The sequence below is a fragment of the Blennius ocellaris genome (assembly GCF_963422515.1).
Source record: "Blennius ocellaris genome assembly, chromosome: 6".
Taxonomy (NCBI): Eukaryota; Metazoa; Chordata; class Actinopteri; order Blenniiformes; family Blenniidae; genus Blennius; species Blennius ocellaris.
Genome location: NC_137655.1, coordinates 478,168 through 498,371, shown reverse-complemented (window position 1 = coordinate 498,371; position 20,204 = coordinate 478,168). Strand labels below are relative to the sequence as shown.

The following is a 20,204-nucleotide window of genomic DNA, read 5'->3' as shown; positions in this document are numbered from 1 at the left end:
TCATCTTCTTCACTCACTTGCATCTCCAATGTCTTATCGTAGCTGGTCGCATCGTAGCTGGTAGCATCATAGCTGGTAGCATCATAGCTGGTAGCGTCATAGCTGGTAGCATCGTAGCTGTAGCATCATAGCTGGTAGCATCATAGCTGGTAGCATCGTAGCTGTAGCATCATAGCTGTAACATCGTAGCTGGTAGCATGTCAGCTGCAAACTTTGCGAAGATGCCAGTGGAGTACTGAACCAGCCAGTGGAGTACTGAACCAGGCAGTGGAGTACTGAACCAGCCAGTGGAGTACTGAACCAGCCAGTGAAATACTGAACCAGCCAGTGGAGTACTGAACCAGCCAGTGAAATACTGAACCAGCCAGTGGAGTACTGAACCAGCCAGTGGAGTACTGAACCAGACAGTGGAGTACTGAACCAGACAGTGGAGTGCTGAACCAGACAGTGGAGTACTGAACCAGCCAGTGAAATACTGAACCAGCCAGTGGAGTACTGAACCAGCCAGTGAAATACTGAACCAGCCAGTGGAGTACTGAACCAGCCAGTGGAGTACTGAACCAGACAGTGGAGTACTGAACCAGCCAGTGGAGTACTGAACCAGCCAGTGGAGTACTGAACCAGCCAGTGAAATACTGAACCAGCCAGTGGAGTACTGAACCAGCCAGTGAAATACTGAACCAGCCAGTGGAGTACTGAACCAGCCAGTGGAGTACTGAACCAGCCAGTGGAGTACTGAACCAGCCAGTGAAATACTGAACCAGCCAGTGAAATACTGAACCAGCCAGTGAAATACTGAACCAGTGGAGTACTGAAGCAGAGGATTGACTTCATGTCTTATTTTGTCTGATCCAGATGGGAAACCGTCGGAGGAGGCAGCGAAGGGCCGAGGCCGTGGCTTCGGGGGTAAGAATCTGCTGAAAGCTCAACACTTTGGCTCTTTGCACGAGACGACAGCAGTTAACTGCTTCATTCACACTTTTTTCTTTTTGAATATTAACCCTTTAATCTGGGCTCAGCAGCCAGCCCGACTAGACCCGGGTCAGATCTCACCTGGTGCTTCAAACTCCAATCAGAGCTTGACGTATCCCCTGCGCAGCAGCCACACAGCCACTGCACTTAGCGTTAGCATGTTCAGTCCTCTGAGACCCAGCCTCACAGTTCAAATCCTTGGCCCCGCCCACACCACAACGCCATTTCAGGTAACCATGGTCTTAGTCCGATCATCCACACGATGTCACTTCACAACAACAACATGGCCGACTATGTGCTGCAGATGGGAAACACAGACGAACAACAAATGCTTCTGGACAACACACAAACACGCGTTGTGTTTGTTTCCAGCGTGTGAGCTTTATTGTGTTCTCTGTCTTCTTCTCCATTGCATGTGTATTTCTGTGGCAGCGTTACAGTGCCACCTACAGGCCAGGCACATGAGCTTGATTACTTTGAGCAGTGTTGCTCTTGGCATGTAGACGGGAACCTGTGAAGAACAGCGAGAAATATAGATGGTTTTGGCTGGTGTGGGCGGGGCCTAAAGTTTGTGTTGATATTTGTGTGTGTGTCTTTTGCATCGTCGGTGTCGACAGAATCCTTGTCGCAGCTGCTTTGACCTCCAGAGCTTCATGTTTGGTTCTATGAGACACTGAATGCGCGTCAAACTTCCATCTTTGAATCATGATGGCTGTGAAACTGACTCCAGGAGTTTGTGTATTTGATGTTGCAGCGAGACAGACACCGTCTCCCGGAGATGGGGGTCGGGGGCGGGGTCTGCGCCCTGGCGGGAAAGGCCCCTCCCCCCCGGAGGAACCGTTCGGCGGCTTCAAGCTGAAGGCCGTCCCCCTGAAGTTCATCAAGAAGCTGAAGGACATCGTGCTGCAGGAGGCCGAGTCCATCGGCTCCTCCGCCGTCTTCGAGTGCGAGGTGTCTCCGTCCACCGCCATCGCTTCCTGGATGAAGGACGGCAGCAACCTGCGTGAGGGACCAAAGCACAAGTTCAGCTCCGACGGCAAAGACCGGACGCTGCACATCATCGACGTGCAGCTGTCCGACACCGGCGAGTACACCTGCGTCGCCAAGAACGCCGGCAAGGAGATCTCCTGCACCGCCAAGCTCATCGTGGAAGGTAAGGCACACACACACACACACACACACACACACACACACACACACACACACACACACACACACACACACACACAGAGCTCCCTGTTGTTTGTTGGTAACCCCCACCCCCACACCCCCAGAGCTACCTGTGAAGTGGTTGGCCGAGCTGGAACCTGAGACGACCTGTATGAAGGGGCAGCCGATGTATCTGACCTGCGAGCTGAACAAAGAGCGAGACGTGGTCTGGAAGCATGACGGCGCCCTGTTGAAGACGCGTGCCGGGAAGGTGGCTGTCAACGTGATCGGCATGCAGCATGCCATCACCATCCAGAATGCTGCCGACGAGGACGCCGGCGCCTACAGCTGCGAGGTGGACGGCCAGGAAGATGTGAAGACCACCACCAACGTCAAAGTGATCGGTAAGAGTGACAACTGGGGGGGCCAGCAAGGACACTTCTTGTGATTGATTGTTACTTTATTGTCATTGTACAGGTACAGGTACAGGTACAACGAAATTGCATTCACATAGAAAGTTTTGGGGAAAGAAGGACACATGAGGTGAGGAGAGGAGGGAAAAAGGCAGATTAAAGACTGTGTTCTGAGGAGCACAGTCTGTAATTGGGAAAAAAAACCACCTCGGGCACGTTTAGCATCAACACAGACAGGTTACAACATTTCTCGAGACAGCATTTGGGATACATGAAGGGTAGTTCTGCAGTCCGCCACTAGGAGAAGGTTTTTTCAGGCGCGACTCCTTCACCAGGCACGCAGCCGCCCTCTCCAGTGGCCTCTGCTGGTGGTTGGGGGCAGGGGCACAGCGAAAGCGGTGAATGTCCTGGGATTTCCAGAGGCAAGAATGTCCGGGGAGGGAGGGTGGGAGGAGGGGTAGTAAGGGGTGAGGGGGTGGGGGCAGAGCCTTGATTCACACGCGCATCCAGGAGATATGAAGACAAAACACAGCTTTGGCAGCTGTGTGTCTGGGAGCCAAATCTTGATTATCTTTGTTTTCGTTCAGGCGCGTCAGCTTTATCCGTCGACCTTGAGTGTCTCTGGTCTCACACTGCTGCTCCAATTGTGGCAGAATAATGATGATTAGCTTCCCTCCGAGCTCGAATATCCTCCAAGATCGATCCAATTTCACGTAAACGTTCAAGAATCGTGGCCTGCACGCGCTTGAGTTCGTTTAACATCTGAGTCTGAGTGTTCAAAGCTCGGCCCAGTCCTTCATTGACGATAGGCCGATTGACAGGATGTACTTCCTGTTGTGGCTTTACTTCCTGTACTTCCTGATTCATGAGATAAGATGGTGAGAGTTTGAGTCTTCTCATAGCCCGGCAGGTCTGCATAAGTCCTCAGTGTTCAGTCTGACCCCTGTTTGACCCCCATCCTCCAGAGATCATCAAGGACTGGCTAGTGAAGCCACTGAGGGACCAGCATGTCAAACCCAGGGCCAAGGCCACCTTTAAGGGCGAGCTCTTCAAGGACACGCCCAACTGGAAGTGGCTCAAAGGCGATGTGGAGCTGGAGCCTTCTGACAAAGTTGAGATCAACAAAGACGGGAAGAACGTGACGCTAACTATCAATAACTGCCAGCCTGGCGATGTGTCGGACTACACCATTGAGGTGGAGGACCGCCGCTACACCGCCAAGCTGACGCTAGGAGGTTGGTCGCATGTACACTAAACTTTGGTCGCACATGTACGATCAGATAAAAACAAAGAGTATGCTCCGTAGCTTTAGTGTGATATCATCTTCAATACCTGAACAAGCTGTCGTTCTGCTGGTAGATGGACAGCTCTCTGACAGGGAGGCTAATGCTAATGCTAATCACAGCCCCAGTGTACATGCTAATGCTAATCACAGTGGGGCACCTTCCATGTAATTGTCACAATGACGAAATCAGTTGATGATGAATTAGGCTCCTCCTCTAGAGTTTATTGAAATAGTTGAGTGCTAAATGCTAAAGCTAACAGTTGGCACAGTGAGCAGTGAAACTTTTCTAGAGTGCCGGGTCAGAATGATGTTGGTGAGTTGGTTCTGGAGCGCCGGCCAAACTCTGCCGATTGACTTTGGGTTCTAGAACGCGAGGCGGAGGTCCTGAAGCCGTTGGCTAGCGTGGAGGTGGTGGAGAAGGAGGAAGCCAACTTCGACACGGAGATCTCGGAGGATGATATCATCGGTGAATGGAAGCTGAGAGGACAAGTCTTGGTCCGAACTCCGGTAAGAGTCATCGACACGGCAAACCACTGATCCACTGCTCGCCGGGCAGGCCCGCCCCTCCCTACACGCAGAACACGCGCTGTGCGTAGGGCCCCGCGATCCATGGGGGGCCACATTTTCCGAAATGAATTGAATTTCCCTCGGGATCAATAAAGTATCATCATACTCTGCAAATGCGCAAAGGATGCGCGTGCATTTTGCCGAGAGGCGCGTAGAACACCGCCACCAAGTCAGCCCGAGGCCGGAGAGAGAGAGAGAGAGAGAGAGAGAGAGAGAGAGAGAGAGAGAGAGAGAGAGAGAGAGAGAGAGAGAGAGAGAGAGAGAGAGAGAGAGAGAGAGAGAGAGAGAGAGAGAGAGAGAGAGAGAGAGATGGCTTCCAAACGTCAATACGATTCAGGAGCTAGCAAAAGAAAGAAAAAGTCCAAACAGTCAGAGGCTCCTGCTTCACTTGAAGGTGGGATGTTGTTGAAATAAAAAAGAAAAAAACTAAGTTTTAACAACTAACAAAGTTTTTTCAGACGTGTGCATCTGTAAAGTTCTTGTTCCACTGTTGATAGAGGCTGTTCATTTGATTCGTTAGTAATTGTAATTTATTATTATTATTATTATTATTATTATTATTATTATTATTATTATTATTATTATTATTATTATTATTATTATTATTATGTTATTGGAAAGGGGGCCCCAAAATAAAATCCTGCTTAGGGCCCCCACTTGGGCCCCCCCTGTCGCCGGGCATTGATCACCAAACGCTCTTGGATCTGGTTCATACTGCCTCACCATCTGGTTCTGCCTGTAGTTTGCCTGTAGCTGTACTGTGATTTCCCTGTAGTTTATAATTATACTGTAATTATACTATAGCTATACTGTAGCTTCCCTGTAGTTTGTAATTATATTATAATTATACTGTCGTCTCCCTGCAGTATGTAGTTAAACTGTAGTTGTTACATAGTTTGTAGTAATACTGTAGTTGTACTGTGGTTTGTTTGGTTCATAATGGTTGTGTTTCTCCAGTCCCACCTGCACATGTACTCTGGATTAAAGAGGTGCTTTATGTCCTGAAAATGGAAGACATCAGAATAACCCCGGCGGGATCTGGGAGGTCGTTTTCAAAAACTTGGAACCCTTTTTTTCATATGTCAAAAGCACAGAATGTCACTTTGATCTTGACTGAAAACCTATCTTGAAAAATCTTGTTGTTTATCTAATTTTTATTATTGTTAATCTTGTTTCTTTTTTCTTTTTATGGGGCTGTGTGCCGGGGGAGGGGTGTGGTGGGGGTGAGGGGTTCAGTTGTTTGTGATTGTCTTTTGTTGGGTTTGAAAAAAGGGAAAGATTTTGTCCCAAAAATGTATGTGATGAAACTTGTCTGATGATCAAATATAAAAAATTAAAAATACTGGATGTGCTTCAGACGTGCGATATCCGAGCGGAGGGCAGGAAGCGCTTCCTGACGCTGAAGAACGTGCAGCTGGACCAGGCCGGCGAGGTGTCGTACCAGGCGCTGAACGCCGTCACCAGCGCCATGCTCACAGTGAAAGGTAAGGTGCCGCTATGCTCTGGCCGTTATGCGCCGTCGTCTTTTCTTGGTCATCTTGGGAAAGTGTCTGAACGACGACGATGGTAAGAAACGTGTCTGCTCTGCTTCTGCTCTTGAAAACCACGGACAAATCGGCGTCTCCCAGAAATCGAGATGGGTTTCGTAGAACCGCTGACGGACGTGTCGGTGCCTGAAAAGAAGCAGGCTAAGTTTGAATGCAGCATCACAAAGGACGTGACGAAGGTCATGTGGCTGCGGGCCGGTGACATCATCACCTCGAGCCCCAAATATGAGATCATTGACGACGGGAAGAAACACATGCTGATCATAAACAGCTGTGAGTTTGACGATGAGGCCGAGTACGCCGTGGAGGTGCTCGGCCACAAGTCCTCGGCTCAGCTGTCTGTGGAAGGTAAGTGTCTGGCGGCGGCGGCGGCGCTCGGCGGCGCCTGGCTCCACTTGGCTCCACCCACGGCTCCTGTGCTGACTGTGTGCGCTCACCTCGTTGTTCCAGGCATCAGGCTGAAGTTCGTTCAGCCGCTTCAGGATCAGACGGTGAAAGAAGGTAAAACGGCTCATTTTGACCTTGAGCTGACACATGACAATGTGCCGGTGGTCTGGTACCGCAACGAGGTCAAACTCCATGTGAGCCGCACGGTGCTCACGCACGTGGAGGGAAAGAAACACTCGCTAGAACTGAGGACGGTGACTCTAGACGATACCTGCCAGATAAAGGCAGAGGCCAGAGGAATTTACTCCATGGCCAAGCTGACGGTCGTAGGTAACGGTCCTCTTCTTTACCTGCTGACGTTCCGGTGCTACGCCCTCCGAGACACACTGTCTGACTGCTGTTCCTCGCTCTGCCTGCAGAGGGCGACGCCATCTTCGTTGTCAAGCTGCAGGACTACACGGCCACCGAGAAGGAGGAGGTGACGCTGGACTGTGAGCTGAGCAAAGACGTGCCGGTGTTGTGGTTCCACCAGGAGAAGGAGATCACTGCTTCCAAGATGGTAGTGATGAGGTCGGAGGGCACACGCCGGTCTCTGGTCCTCAAGAAGGTGGAGCAGAGTGACGGGGGCAGCTACGCCTGTGACTGCGGGACGGACAAGACGTCAGCTAACGTCAACATTGAAGGTAAGCCAGGAGCACGCTACACTCCTGAAGAACCGCTAAAACCGTTTAGTGCAGTCGACCCAGTTCCTGGACAGAAAGTCTAAACATACAGCAGCTTCACAGCTTCACAGGAAGTCAATAAAAACTAAACTCACTCTGACGTGGTTTCGGATGTCTCAAACCATGTCTCAAACCATGTCTCTAACCATGTCTCAAACCATGTCTCTAACCATGTCTCTAACCATGTCTCTAACCATGTCTCTAACTATGTCTCTAACCATGTCTCAAACCATGTCTCTAACCATGTCTCTAACCATGTCTCAAACCATGTCTCAAACCATGTCTCTAACCATGTCTCTAACCATGTCTCTAACTATGTCTCTAACCATGTCTCAAACCATGTCTCTAACCATGTCTCTAACCATGTCTCTAACCATGTCTCAAACCATGTCTCAAACCATGTCTCTAACCATGTCTCTAACTATGTCTCTAACCATGTCTCAAACAATGTCTCTAACCATGTCTCTAACCACGTCTCAAACAATGTCTCAAACAATGTCTCTAACCATGTTTCTACCAATGTTTCTAACAATGTCTTTATCAATGTCTCTAACAATGTCTCTAACCATGTCTTTATCCATGTCTCAAACAATGTCTCTAACCATGTGTCTACCAATGTTTCTAACAATGTCTCTAACAATGTCTCTAACAATGTCTCTAACCATGTTTCTACCAATGTTTCTAACAATGTCTCTAACAATGTCTCTAACCATGTTTCTACCAATGTTTCTAACAATGTCTCTAACAATGTCTCTAACCATGTTTCTACCAATGTCTCTACCAATGTCTCTAACAATGTCTCTAACAATGTCTCTAACCATGTTTCAGCACGTGACATCAAGATTGTTCGGCCAATTTACGGGGTGGAGCTGTTTGATGGCGAGACGGCTCGGTTTGAGGTGGAGATCTCAGAGGACGACGTACACGGCCAGTGGAAACTGAACGGAGAAACCCTGAGTCCTTCTGCAGTGAGCGTCTGACCTCTGACCTTTGCATGGTTCTCTGTGAGTGGCTGACTTCCTGTTTCTGTCCTTCAACAGGACGTCGACATCATTGAGGAGGGCGGCAAACACACGCTGATCCTCTATAACTGCAGGGTGGCGATGACCGGCGAGGTGTCGTACGCCGCCGCTAATGCCAAGTGTGCTGCCAACCTGAAGGTCAAAGGTACTGGCGCCACGGCCTGGAGACTCGCTGCCACATGTAATGGATTCCTAACCTTCGACCTTTTGTATTTCAGAGCTGCCGCTGAACTTCCTGACGGCGCTGAGCGACGTCCAGGTGTACGAAAAGGATGAGGCTCGCTTTGAGGTGGAGGTGTCGCGAGCGCCCAAGAGCTTCCGCTGGCTCAAAGGCTCCCAGGAGCTACAGGGTGACGACAAGTACCAGGTCACCCAGGAAGCTAACGTCTACGTGCTGCTGATCCGATCGGCTGCGTATGACGACGAAGCAAAGTACATGTTCGAGGCTGAGGACAAGAGGACGACGGGCAAACTGGTCATACAAGGTACTGCATGCTGATATCCCCCAATCCATCTCTCTGTCCATCCTCTCCTCTCCTCTATCCCCCAATCCATCTCTCTGTCCATCCTCTCCTCTCCTCTATCCCCCAATCCATCTCTCTGTCCATCCTCTCCTCTCCTCTATCCCCCAATCATCTCTCTGTCCATCCTCTCCTCTCCTCTCCTCTATCCCTCAATCCATCTCTCTGTCCATCCTCTCCTCTATCCCCCAATCCATCTCTCTGTCCATCCTCTCCTCTCCTCTATCCCCCAATCCATCTCTCTGTCCATCCTCTCCTCTCCTCTATCCCCCAATCCATCTCTCTGTCCATCCTCTCCTCTCCTCTATCCCCCAATCATCTCTCTGTCCATCCTCTCCTCTCCTCTATCCCCCAATCCATCTCTCTGTCCTTCCTCTCCTCTCCTCTATCCCCCAATCCATCTCTCTGTCCATCCTCTCCTCTCCTCTCCTCTATCCCCCAATCCATCTCTCTGTCCATCCTCTCCTCTCCTCTATCCCCCAATCCATCTCTCTGTCCATCCTCTCCTCTCCTCTCCTCTATCCCCCAATCATCTCTCTGTCCATCCTCTCCTCTCCTCTCCTCTATCCCTCAATCCATCTCTCTGTCCATCCTCTCCTCTCCTCTATCCCCCAATCCATCTCTGTCCATCCTCTCCTCTCCTCTCCTCTATCCCCCAATCCATCTCTCTGTCCATCCTCTCCTCTATCCCCCAATCCATCTCTCTGTCCTTCCTCTCCTCTCCTCTATCCCCCAATCCATCTCTGTCCATCCTCTCCTCTCCTCTCCTATATCCCCCAATCCATCTCTCTGTCCATCCTCTCCTCTATCCCCCAATCCATCTCTCTGTCCATCCTCTCCTCTATCCCCCAATCCATCTCTCTGTCCATCCTCTCCTCTATCCCCCAATCCATCTCTCTGTCCTTCCTCTCCTCTCCTCTATCCCCCAATCCATCTCTCTGTCCTTCCTCTCCTCTCCTCTATCCCCAATCCATCTCTCTGTCCATTCTCTCCTCTCCTCTATCCCCCAATCCATCTCTCTGTCCATCCTCTCCTCTCCTCTCCTCTATCCCCCAATCCATCTCTCTGTCCTTCCTCTCCTCTCCTCTATCCCCCAATCCATCTCTCTGTCCTTCCTCTCCTCTCCTCTATCCCCCAATCCATCTCTCTGTCCATCCTCTCCTCTCCTCTATCCCCCAATCCATCTCTCTGTCCATCCTCTCCTCTCCTCTCCTCTATCCCCCAATCCATCTCTCTGTCCATCCTCTCCTCTATCCCCCAATCCATCTCTCTGTCCATCCTCTCCTCTATCCCCCAATCCATCTCTCTGTCCTTCTTCTCCTCTCCTCTATCCCCCAATCCATCTCTCTGTCCATCCTCTCCTCTCCTCTATCCCCCAATCCATCTCTCTGTCCATCCTCTCCTCTCCTCTCCTCTATCCCCCAATCCATCTCTCTGTCCTTCCTCTCCTCTCCTCTATCCCCCAATCCATCTCCCTGTCCATCCTCTCCTCTATCCCCCAATCCATCTCTGTCCATCCTCTCCTCTCCTCTATCCCCCAATCCATCTCTCTGTCCTTCCTCTCCTCTCCTCTATCCCCCAATCCATCTCTGTCCATCCTCTCCTCTCCTCTATCCCCCAATCATCTCTCTGTCCTTCCTCTCCTCTCCTCTATCCCCAATCCATCTCTCTGTCCTTCCTCTCCTCTCCTCTATCCCCCAATCATCTCTCTGTCCATCCTCTCCTCTCCTCTATCCCCAATCCATCTCTCTGTCCTTCCTCTCCTCTCCTCTATCCCCCAATCATCTCTCTGTCCATCCTCTCCTCTCCTCTATCCCCAATCCATCTCTCTGTCCTTCCTCTCCTCTCCTCTATCCCCCAATCCATCTCTCTGTCCATCCTCTCCTCTATCCCCCAATCCATCTCTCTGTCCATCCTCTCCTCTATCCCCCAATCCATCTCTCTGTCCATCCTCTCCTCTCCTCTATCCCCCAATCTATCTCTCTGTCCTTCCTCTCCTCTCCTCTATCCCCCAATCGATCTCTCTGTCCATCCTCTCCTCTATCCCCCAATCCATCTCTCTGTCCTTCCTCTCCTCTCCTCTATCCCCCAATCCATCTCTGTCCATCCTCTCCTCTCCTCTATCCCCCAATCCATCTCTCTGTCCATCCTCTCCTCTCCTCTATCCCCCAATCCATCTCTCTGTCCATCCTCTCCTCTCCTCTCCTCTATCCCCCAATCCATCTCTCTGTCCATCCTCTCCTCTCCTCTATCCCCCAATCTATCTCTCTGTCCATCCTAACCTTTCCTCTCCTCTATCTCCCAATCCATCTCTCTGTCCATCCTCTCCTCTATCCCCCAATCCATCTCTCTGTCCATCCTCTCCTCTCCTCTCCTCTATCCCACAATCCATCTCTCTGTCCATCCTCTCCTCTCCTCTATCCCCCAATCCATCTCTCTGTCCATCCTCTCCTCTCCTCTATCCCCCAATCCATCTCTCTGTCCATCCTCTCCTCTCCTCTCTATCCCACAATCCATCTCTCTGTCCATCCTCTCCTCTCCTCTATCCCCTAATCTATCTCTCTGTCCATCCTAACCTTTCCTCTCCTCTATCCCCCAATCTATCTCTCTGTCCATCCTAACCTTTCCTCTCCTCTATCTCCCAATCCATCTCTCTGTCCATCCTCTCCTCTATCCCCCAATCCATCTCTCTGTCCATCCTCTCCTCTCCTCTCCTCTATCCCACAATCCATCTCTCTGTCCATCCTCTCCTCTCCTCTATCCCCCAATCCATCTCTCTGTCCATCCTCTCCTCTCCTCTATCCCCCAATCCATCTCTCTGTCCATCCTCTCCTCTCCTCTCTATCCCACAATCCATCTCTCTGTCCATCCTCTCCTCTCCTCTATCCCCTAATCTATCTCTCTGTCCATCCTAACCTTTCCTCTCCTCTATCCCCCAATCTATCTCTCTGTCCATCCTAACCTTTCCTCTCCTCTATCTCCCAATCCATCTCTCTGTCCATCCTCTCCTCTATCCCCCAATCCATCTCTCTGTCCATCCTCTCCTCTCCTCTCCTCTATCCCACAATCCATCTCTCTGTCCATCCTCTCCTCTCCTCTATCCCCCAATCCATCTCTCTGTCCATCCTCTCCTCTCCTCTATCCCCCAATCCATCTCTCTGTCCATCCTCTCCTCTCCTCTCTATCCCACAATCTATCTCTCTGTCCATCCTAACCTTTCCTCTCCTCTATCCCCCAATCTATCTCTCTGTCCATCCTAACCTTTCCTCTCCTCTATCCCCTAATCTATCTCTCTACCTGGAGAATGCTGTGTTATATTTGGTGCTTTATAAATAAAGTTGAATGTTGAATGTTGTCTCTCTGCTGCAGGAATCCGTCTGGAGTTCGTCAAACCGATCAAAGATGTGACGGTGAAGGAGCGTGAGACGGCGGAGTTCAGTGTTGAATTGTCTCACGACAAGGTTCCAGTGGCATGGTATAAGAACGACGTGCGGCTCCACCCCAGTAAGGTGGTGCACATGTTGGACCAGGGGAAGCTCCACACTCTGGCCTTCAAGGAGGTGACCATCGACGATACCTCCCTGATCAAGGTGGAGGCAATGGACAAGAGCGTCAGTGCCATGCTGACCGTCATCGGTCAGTACTGCTCGCCGTCCAAAGATGTCTGGTGGAGGAAGGTGGAGTAACGGCAGTTGTTATTCCCTGCCTGTCCACAGAGGGCGACCTGTACTTCACCACCAAGCTGCAGAACTACACAGCGGTGGAGAAGGACGAGGTGCGGCTGGTGTGCGAACTCAGCAAGGCAGCAGCCGACGTGAAGTGGTTGAAGGATGGAAAGGAGATCACCCCGTCCAAGAACATCTCCATCAGCAGCGACGGCAAGAAGCGGCTGCTGACGGTGCGCAAGGCGGAGAAGAGCAACATTGGCGCCTACACCTGCGACTGCGGCTCTGACAAAACCACCGCTGACCTCAATATCGAAGGTAAGACCTACCACCAGCTCCACCCACAGCCCCTCTCACTGCTGCACTCAGCTCTCCATCCACTGCTCCACCCACTGCTGCAGTCAGGGCTCCATCCACTGCTCCACCCACTGCTGCACTCAGGGCTCCATCCACTGCTGCACTCAGGGCTCCACCCACTGCTGCACTCAGCGCTCCATCCACTGCTCCACCCACTGCTGCACTCAGCGCTCCATCCACTGCTCCACCCACTGCTGCCCTCAGGGCTCCCCATCTCACCCCGTGCCGTCTCACCCCATCTCACCCTATGCCGTCTCACCCCATCTCACCCTATCCCCGACTCGCCCTTTGCCTTCTCACTCTCTGTCTCATCCCGTGCCATTTCCCTTGTCTCACCCCATCTCTCCCATCTCACCCCATGCCATCTCACCCTGTTCTGTCTCAACCTCTGTCTCACCCTGTGTTGTCTCACCCTGTCATCTCACCCCATGTTGCCTCACCCGTCTCACCCTGTCGTCTCCCCCCATGTCTCACCCTGCGCTGTCTCACCCCGAAGAGCGGGACATCAAGGTTGTGCGGCCGCTCTACAGCGTGGAGGTCACTGAGACGGAGACGGCCAAGTTTGAGACGGAGATCTCGGAGGAGGACGTCCACGGGAACTGGAAGCTAAAGGGTGAAGCCCTGCATCAGTCAGCGGTCAGTACTCACAGTACACAGTACACAGTACACAGTACTCAGTACACAACACTCCCAGTACACAGTACACAGTACTCACAGTACTCACAGTACACAGTACTCAGTCAACAGCACTCACAGCACACAGTACACAGTATACGGCACTCATAGTACACAGTACACAGCGTCATGTGGTCATCATGTGACCATCATGTGGTTGTCATGTGGTCGTCATGTGGTTGTCATGTGACCAACATGTGGTTGTCTTGTGGTCGTCATGTGGTTGTCATGTGACCAACATGTGGTTTTCATGTGGTCGTCATGTGGTTGTCACGTGGTTGTCATGTGACCATGATGTGATCATCATGTGACCGTCATGTGGCTGTCTTGTGGTCGTCATGTGACCATCATGTGGTTGTCTTGTGGTCGTCATGTGACCGTCATGTGGCTGTCTTGTGGTCGTCATGTGGCCATCATGTGGTTGTCATGTGGTCGTCATTTGACCCTTATGTGGTCGTCATGTGACCATCATGTGGTTGTCATGTGGTCGTCATGTGACCATGATGTGACCATCATGTGGTTGTCTTGTGGTCGTCATGTGACCATCATGTGGTTGTCATGTGGTCGTCATGTGACCATGATGTGACCATCATGTGGTTGTCTTGTGGTCGTCATGTGACCATCATGTGGTTGTTTTGTGGTCGTCATGTGACCATCATGTGACCATCATGTGGCTGTCTTGTGGTCGTCATGTGACCATCATGTAGTTGTTTTGTGGTCGTCGTGTGACCATGTGGTTGTCTTGTGGTCATCATGTGACCATCATGTGACCATCATGTGGTCGTCATGTGACCATCATGTGACCATCATGTGGCTGTCTTGTGGTCGTCATGTGACCATCATGTAGTTGTTTTGTGGTCGTCATGTGACCATGTGGTTGTCTTGTGGTCGTCATGTGACCATCATGTGGTTGTCTTGTGGTCGTCATGTGACCGTCATGTGGTTGTTTTGTGGTCGTCATGTGACCATCATGTGGTTGTCTTGTGGTCGTCATGTGACCATCATGTGATCATCATGTGACCGTCATGTGGCTGTCTTGTGGTCGTCATGTGACCGTCATGTGGCTGTCTTGTGGTCGTCATGTGACCGTCATGTGGTTGTCTTGTGGTTGTCATGTGACCATCATGTGGTCGTCATTTGACCCTTATGTGGTCGTCATGTGACCATCATGTGACCATCATGTGGTCGTCATTTGACCCTTATGTGGTTGTCATGTGACCATCATGTGGTTGTCATGTGGTCGTCATTTGACCCTTATGTGGTCGTCATGTGACCATCGTGTGGTTGTCTTGTGGTCGTCATGTGACCATCATGTGACCATCATGTGACCATCATGTAGTTGTCATGATGTCGTCATGTGACCATCATGTGACCATCGTGTTTTCATCATGTGACTGTCATGTGACCATCATGTGACTGTGTTGCTTCAGGATGTGGAGATCAAGGAGGAGGGACCCCGCCACATGCTCATCCTCTACAATGTGCGTCTGGACATGGCCGGAGGCGTCGACTTCTCTGCTGCTAACGCCAAATCCAATGCTCAGCTGCGGGTCAAAGGTCAGTGCTCACCAAAGGTCCATCTGTGAAAGCATGACTCAGCATTAATAAATGCTAATACTAGTCACGAACCTGTTTCCCGAACAAATCATTTAATGCTGAATCGCAGTTTCCACAGAGCTGATGCTGATCACACATAGAGTTTCATAAAATTATTTTAATCAGCGACTCTAAAACACAAAATGAAATAACTGATGAGTCATATTGGATTCTTTGTTTCATTTGGCTTGTTGGAATCACATTTGAAATGTGTTGAGACGTTCTGCTCCTCTTCAGCTCGTTCCATCACGCTGTCACGGCCGCTGAAGGACGTGACACTGACGGCCGGAGAGACCGCCACCTTCGAGTGCGAGCTGTCCTACGAGGGCATCGCCGTGGACTGGTTCCTCCAGGGAAGGAAGATGGAGGCCAGCGAGCGGGTGGGTGCTACACACACACACACACTGGGAGGGGCCTGCAGGGGGCAGCGCAGACTTCTGATTGGTTGTTTGAGTGCAGGTGAAGACTCGAGTGGCGGGGAAAGTTCACACTCTGACCATCAGAGACGTGAAGCTGTCTGAGGCCGGCGAGGTCAAACTGACCGCCAAAGACTTCCAGACTGCGGCTCAGCTGCTCGTTGGAGGTGAGTCGCCCAACACAACATGCCGCCAGGTGTTCAGGGTCACCACCCCACCAGGTGTTCAGGGTCACCACCCCGCCAGGTGTTCAGGGTCACCACCCCACCAGGTGTTCAGGGTCACTACCCCACCAGGTGTTCAGGGTCACCACCCCACCAGGTGTTCAGGGTCACTACCCCACCGGTTCTAACCTTCTGCTTTCCTGCTCAGAACCGCCGGTGGAGTTCACCAAGCCGCTGGAGGACCAGATTGTAGAGGAGGAGGCCATGGCCACGCTGGAGTGCGAGGTGTCCCGGGAGAATGCAGAAGTGTGCTGGTTCAGGGACGGCCAGGAGATCAGAAAGACCAAGAAGTATGACATTGTCGCCGACGCACGCAGGAGAGCGCTGGTCATCCATGACTGCATGCCGGACGATGCCAAGATGTACACGTGTGACGCCAAAGACTTCAAGACGTCCTGCTTCCTGGAGGTCATGCGTAAGTTCAACCATGTCACTGTAAGCATGTCCAGTTCAGAACCGGACCGTCGTGAACACGGTGCTCTCTGGTCCTGGAGGAAGGTTCTCCAGAGTTCAGAACCGGGTCATCGGTGAACATGGTGCTCTCTGTTTCTGCAGCTCCTCACGTGGAGTTTAGCAAACCGCTGCAGGACGTCGAGGTCAAAGAGAAAGAATCTGCCAAGTTTGAGTGTGAAGTGAGTCGAGAGTCAGCCAAGGTGAGAAACGGACACACACACACACACACACACACACACACACACACACACACACACACACACACACACACACACACACACACACACACACACACACACACACACACACACACACACACACTCACGGTGTGCATCCTGGGGCTCTCAGGTCCGTTGGTTCAAGGACGGCAGTGAAATCCGTAAAGGGAAGAAGTACGAGATCGTATCAAAAGGAGTCCAGAGGATCCTCGTCGTCCACAAGTCGATGTTTGACGACGAGGCCGAGTACGAGTGTGATGCCAGGACCGCCAAAACCTCCGGCATGCTGACAGTCATTGGTGAGGAAAAATCATAGCTCAGGGTTTAAGTCCCAACAGGTCTGAAGAGGAACCATATGAGATGCCTTGGGAACCACGTGAGGTTCCTCGGGAACCACGTGAGGTTTCTCGGGTACCACATGAGGTTCCTGACCGGCTGTGGTGGCATTGTGTTCTCAGAGGAAGAAGCCCGGTTCACCAAGAACCTGTCCAACGTGGAGGGAACAGAGACTGACAGCGTGAAGCTGATCTGCGAGGTGTCCAAACCCGGCGCCGACGTCACCTGGTACCGCGGCGACGAGGAGCTGCCCGAGGGCGGCCGCTACGAGCAGATCGTGGATGGACGAAAGAGGATCCTGATCATCCAGGATCTGAGGATGCAGGACGCCGGCGAATACAACTGCAGGCTGAGTGCCGCCATCAGGACAGCAGCGACACTCAAACTCAACGGTAAGGACCAAACACCATTGAGTGAGGTGCTTCCAGGGTTCAGTCACCACTGGCAAATGCTGATGTGACACCTCAATTACTTCTTGTTGATCATTCTGCCCTCAGCCAATCACTGGCTGAGCTTTGCTTTGCAGTAATAGACTGATGGGAACAGAAGGGGCGAGGCCTGAGCCACAGAAGATGTCTCCAGTAGTTTAATTTTGTTTTGAAGGAACTTTTTCCTCTGACTTCCTGTGACAGAACTCTCTGTCTCTCTCTCCTCCGAGTCCCTGTGACAGAACTCTCTGTCTCTCTCTCCTCCGAGTCCCTGTGACGGGACTCTCTGTCTCTTGCTCCCTTTCTCCTCTGACTCCCTGTGTGACCTCTTGCTCTAACTCTGCCCTCGTTCTCAGAGCTGGCTGCAGAGTTCATCGCCCGTCCTCAGAACCAGGAGGTGGTGGAGGGCGAGAAGGCGGAGTTTTCCTGCTCCGTCTCCAAGGATACGTACGAGGTCAAGTGGTTCAGAGGGGACAAGGAGGTGGAGGCTGGAGAGAAGTTCTCCATCGTCATCGAGGGGAAGCGAAGAGCTCTGATCGTCAAGGACTGTCAGCTGAAGGACGAAGGCGGCTACGTCGCCCACATCGGCAGCATCAAGGCTTCGGCCGATCTCTATGTGATCGGTAAGACCGACTCCCGGCCAGGTTTCTTCCATCCCTTCCATCCAGCTCAGTCTGAAGCACGTTATGTTTTCCAGAGAAACTGAGGATCATCACACCCATCAAGGACACGGAGGTGAAGGAGGGTGGGGAGATCGTCTTCAACTGCGAGACCAATGTGGACGGCGCCAAGGCCAAGTGGCTGAAGGACCAGGACACCATGTTCGAGAGCAGCAAGTATGTGATGTCCCAGCGCGACAACATATTCTCGCTCAGGATCCGAGATGCCCAGAAGGCCGATGAGGCCACCTACACCGTCAGCCTGATCAATCAGAGGGGAGAACAGGCCAAGAGCACGGCCAACGCCAGAGTATCAGGTACAGACTGCCATCGTCCACCACACCATCACACCGTCAGATTGCCATCGTCTAAATGCTGAGACTTGTTTGTATTGCCAAGTATTGCTGAGTCAAGTTTTTGCTGCTGAGTCAAGTTTTTGTTGCTGAGTCATGTTTTTGTTGCTGAGTCATGTTTGCGGTTCTTCAGAGGAGAAGCTGAGGTTCCTGGTCCCCATTGAAGATGTGGAGACTCAGGAGAAGAAGACCATCAACTTCGTCTGCAAGGTGAACCGGCCCGAGGTGACGGTGCGCTGGATGAAGGCTGGACAGGAAGTGACGCTCAGTAAGAGGATCGTCTACCGTGCCGACGGCCTCAAGCACACGCTGACCATCAAAGACTGTGTGATGGAGGACGAGGGCGAGTACGCTGCCACGGTGGGAGACGATAAGTGTTCTGCCGAGCTGATTATCAGTGAGGCGCCAACTGACTTCACAGCGCAGCTCAAGGACCAGACCATCACTGAGTTCGAGGACGCCGAGTTCGCCTGCAAGTTGAGCAAAGAGAAGGCTGCGGTCAAGTGGTACAGGAACGGACGGGAGATCAGAGAGGGACCCAGGTACCCAACCGCTCATCCCGACACTGTTCCCGGTACACACCCCGAAACCCCCCCCCCCAATACCCACCTCAACACTGCCCCCCAGCCCGACACGGTCCCCCCCCGGAGACGAGCAGCGAGGACTCTGTGTCTGCTTGTCGATATGAGCAGCATGGACTCTGTCTGCTGGCGTTTGTCAAACATCACATTTCTAGGCCCTGTGAGGTTGATAGTGTCAGACAGGGATGTTGTGGAGAGACTGGCGCTGCAGGTGACGTGTATGTTTGTGCAGATATCACATGGAACGAGAGGGGAAGACATGCAGACTGGTGATCAGGACGTGCAGACCGGACGATGAATGTGAATTCGCCTGCGGAGTAGACGAGAGGAGAACAAGAGCCCGGCTGTTTGTGGAAGGTCAGCATCTCTCCATCTCCTGCAGTCACACCACACAGTCTCTGGTTCTGCAGGTTTCACTTCTGCTGTCTCCACCCCAGAGACCCCGGTGGAAATCATCAGACCACCTCAGGACCTGTTTCAGCCTCCGGGCTCGGACGTAGTGTTCGAGGTGGAGCTGAACAAGGACCGGGTGGAGGTGAAGTGGATGAGGAACAACATGGTCATTGTCCAGGGGGACAAGTACCAGATGATCAGCGAGGCCAAGGTCCACCGCCTGCAGGTCTGTGAGATCCGGCCTCGGGACCAGGGCGAGTACCGGGTCATCGCTAAGGACAAGGACGCCAAAGCCAAACTGGAGCTGGCAGGTGAGGAGGCAGCTCACTGTGGGCCAGTCAGACGGCAGCTCAGTGTCAGCGAATCAGAGGGCAGCTCAGTGTTGTCCAATCAGTGGGAAGTTCAGAGCACCCAATACCTACTGCAGGTCTAGTCAATCTCAGTCCAGCACCCTGAAGGGGCAGCCAAAACTGTGGGGACAGACTGGACAGTCTGTAATTGCTCAGTACTCTGCTCAAGAATCAATTTGAGTTGTTTATGTTACATTTTCTTTCTTTGCAGCGGTTCCGAAGATCAAAACCACCGATCAGAACCTGGTGACGGACGCCCGGAAGCCGTTTGTCATGACCGTGCCCTATGATGCGTACCCCCGTGCCGACGCTGAGTGGTTCTTCCAGGGTACCATTCTGCCCGTTCAGAACATTGACACCTCCACCGACCGTACCGAGTTCCGAATGAAGAGCCCCAGCAAGGAGGACCAGGGCCGCTACCGCGTGGTCATCAAGAACAAGCACGGCGAGGGGGAAGCCTTCATCAACTTGGACGTGATCGGTGAGTCTAGCAGCGGGACAGAGAGTATCTCTGGGTGCCTAAATTGGGTCTGACTGTCCTGGTGGTGGTTTCAGATGTCCCTGGACCTGTCAAGAACCTGCAGATTGTTGACACCACCGATGGCGAAGTGAGTTTGTCCTGGGAGGAGCCCGAGAGCGACGGTGGCAGCAAGATCGTGGCATACGTTGTGGAACGACGAGATGTGAAGCGCAAGACCTGGACTCTGGCAACGGACCGCGCCGATACACCAGAGTACTGCGTCAGCGGTCTCCAGAAGGAGTCCTGGTATTTGTTCAGAGTCTGTGCCCGGAACAGAGTCGGCAGTGGACCGGCAGTGGCCACTGAGGATGCAGTCCAAGCTAAAAATAAGTTTGGTAAGTCTGACCTGAAGGTCCTGGCTCATATTCGGCACATCTTCTCACTTCCATCTGGAT

General features: G+C 52.1%; 1 protein-coding gene across 9 annotated transcripts in view; it reads left to right on the top strand.

The window, feature by feature from the left end:
• The window catches only part of ttn.1 (titin, tandem duplicate 1), a 182,652-nt gene that overhangs the window by 75,703 nt on the left and 86,745 nt on the right, over positions 1-20,204 (top strand). For 7 of the 9 annotated variants that reach the window (XM_080497609.1, XM_080497608.1, XM_080497611.1 and 4 more), the window contains 29 exons: positions 856-906; positions 1,727-2,125; positions 2,247-2,525; positions 3,500-3,769; positions 4,187-4,326; positions 5,744-5,870; positions 6,015-6,281; positions 6,384-6,650; positions 6,740-7,003; positions 7,871-8,010; positions 8,083-8,209; positions 8,283-8,549; positions 11,955-12,221; positions 12,302-12,568; positions 13,104-13,243; positions 14,713-14,839; positions 15,116-15,258; positions 15,338-15,461; positions 15,667-15,933; positions 16,074-16,171; positions 16,320-16,488; positions 16,648-16,917; positions 17,310-17,576; positions 17,651-17,929; positions 18,099-18,507; positions 18,779-18,903; positions 18,984-19,250; positions 19,501-19,770; positions 19,845-20,144. In XM_080497609.1, coding sequence (XP_080353735.1) covers positions 856-906; positions 1,727-2,125; positions 2,247-2,525; positions 3,500-3,769; positions 4,187-4,326; positions 5,744-5,870; positions 6,015-6,281; positions 6,384-6,650; positions 6,740-7,003; positions 7,871-8,010; positions 8,083-8,209; positions 8,283-8,549; positions 11,955-12,221; positions 12,302-12,568; positions 13,104-13,243; positions 14,713-14,839; positions 15,116-15,258; positions 15,338-15,461; positions 15,667-15,933; positions 16,074-16,171; positions 16,320-16,488; positions 16,648-16,917; positions 17,310-17,576; positions 17,651-17,929; positions 18,099-18,507; positions 18,779-18,903; positions 18,984-19,250; positions 19,501-19,770; positions 19,845-20,144 — 6,387 coding nt within the window. The remainder of the gene's footprint in view (positions 1-855; positions 907-1,726; positions 2,126-2,246; positions 2,526-3,499; positions 3,770-4,186; positions 4,327-5,743; positions 5,871-6,014; positions 6,282-6,383; positions 6,651-6,739; positions 7,004-7,870; positions 8,011-8,082; positions 8,210-8,282; positions 8,550-11,954; positions 12,222-12,301; positions 12,569-13,103; positions 13,244-14,712; positions 14,840-15,115; positions 15,259-15,337; positions 15,462-15,666; positions 15,934-16,073; positions 16,172-16,319; positions 16,489-16,647; positions 16,918-17,309; positions 17,577-17,650; positions 17,930-18,098; positions 18,508-18,778; positions 18,904-18,983; positions 19,251-19,500; positions 19,771-19,844; positions 20,145-20,204) is intronic. The other 2 variants (XM_080497615.1, XM_080497612.1) reach the window with 1 other exon arrangement.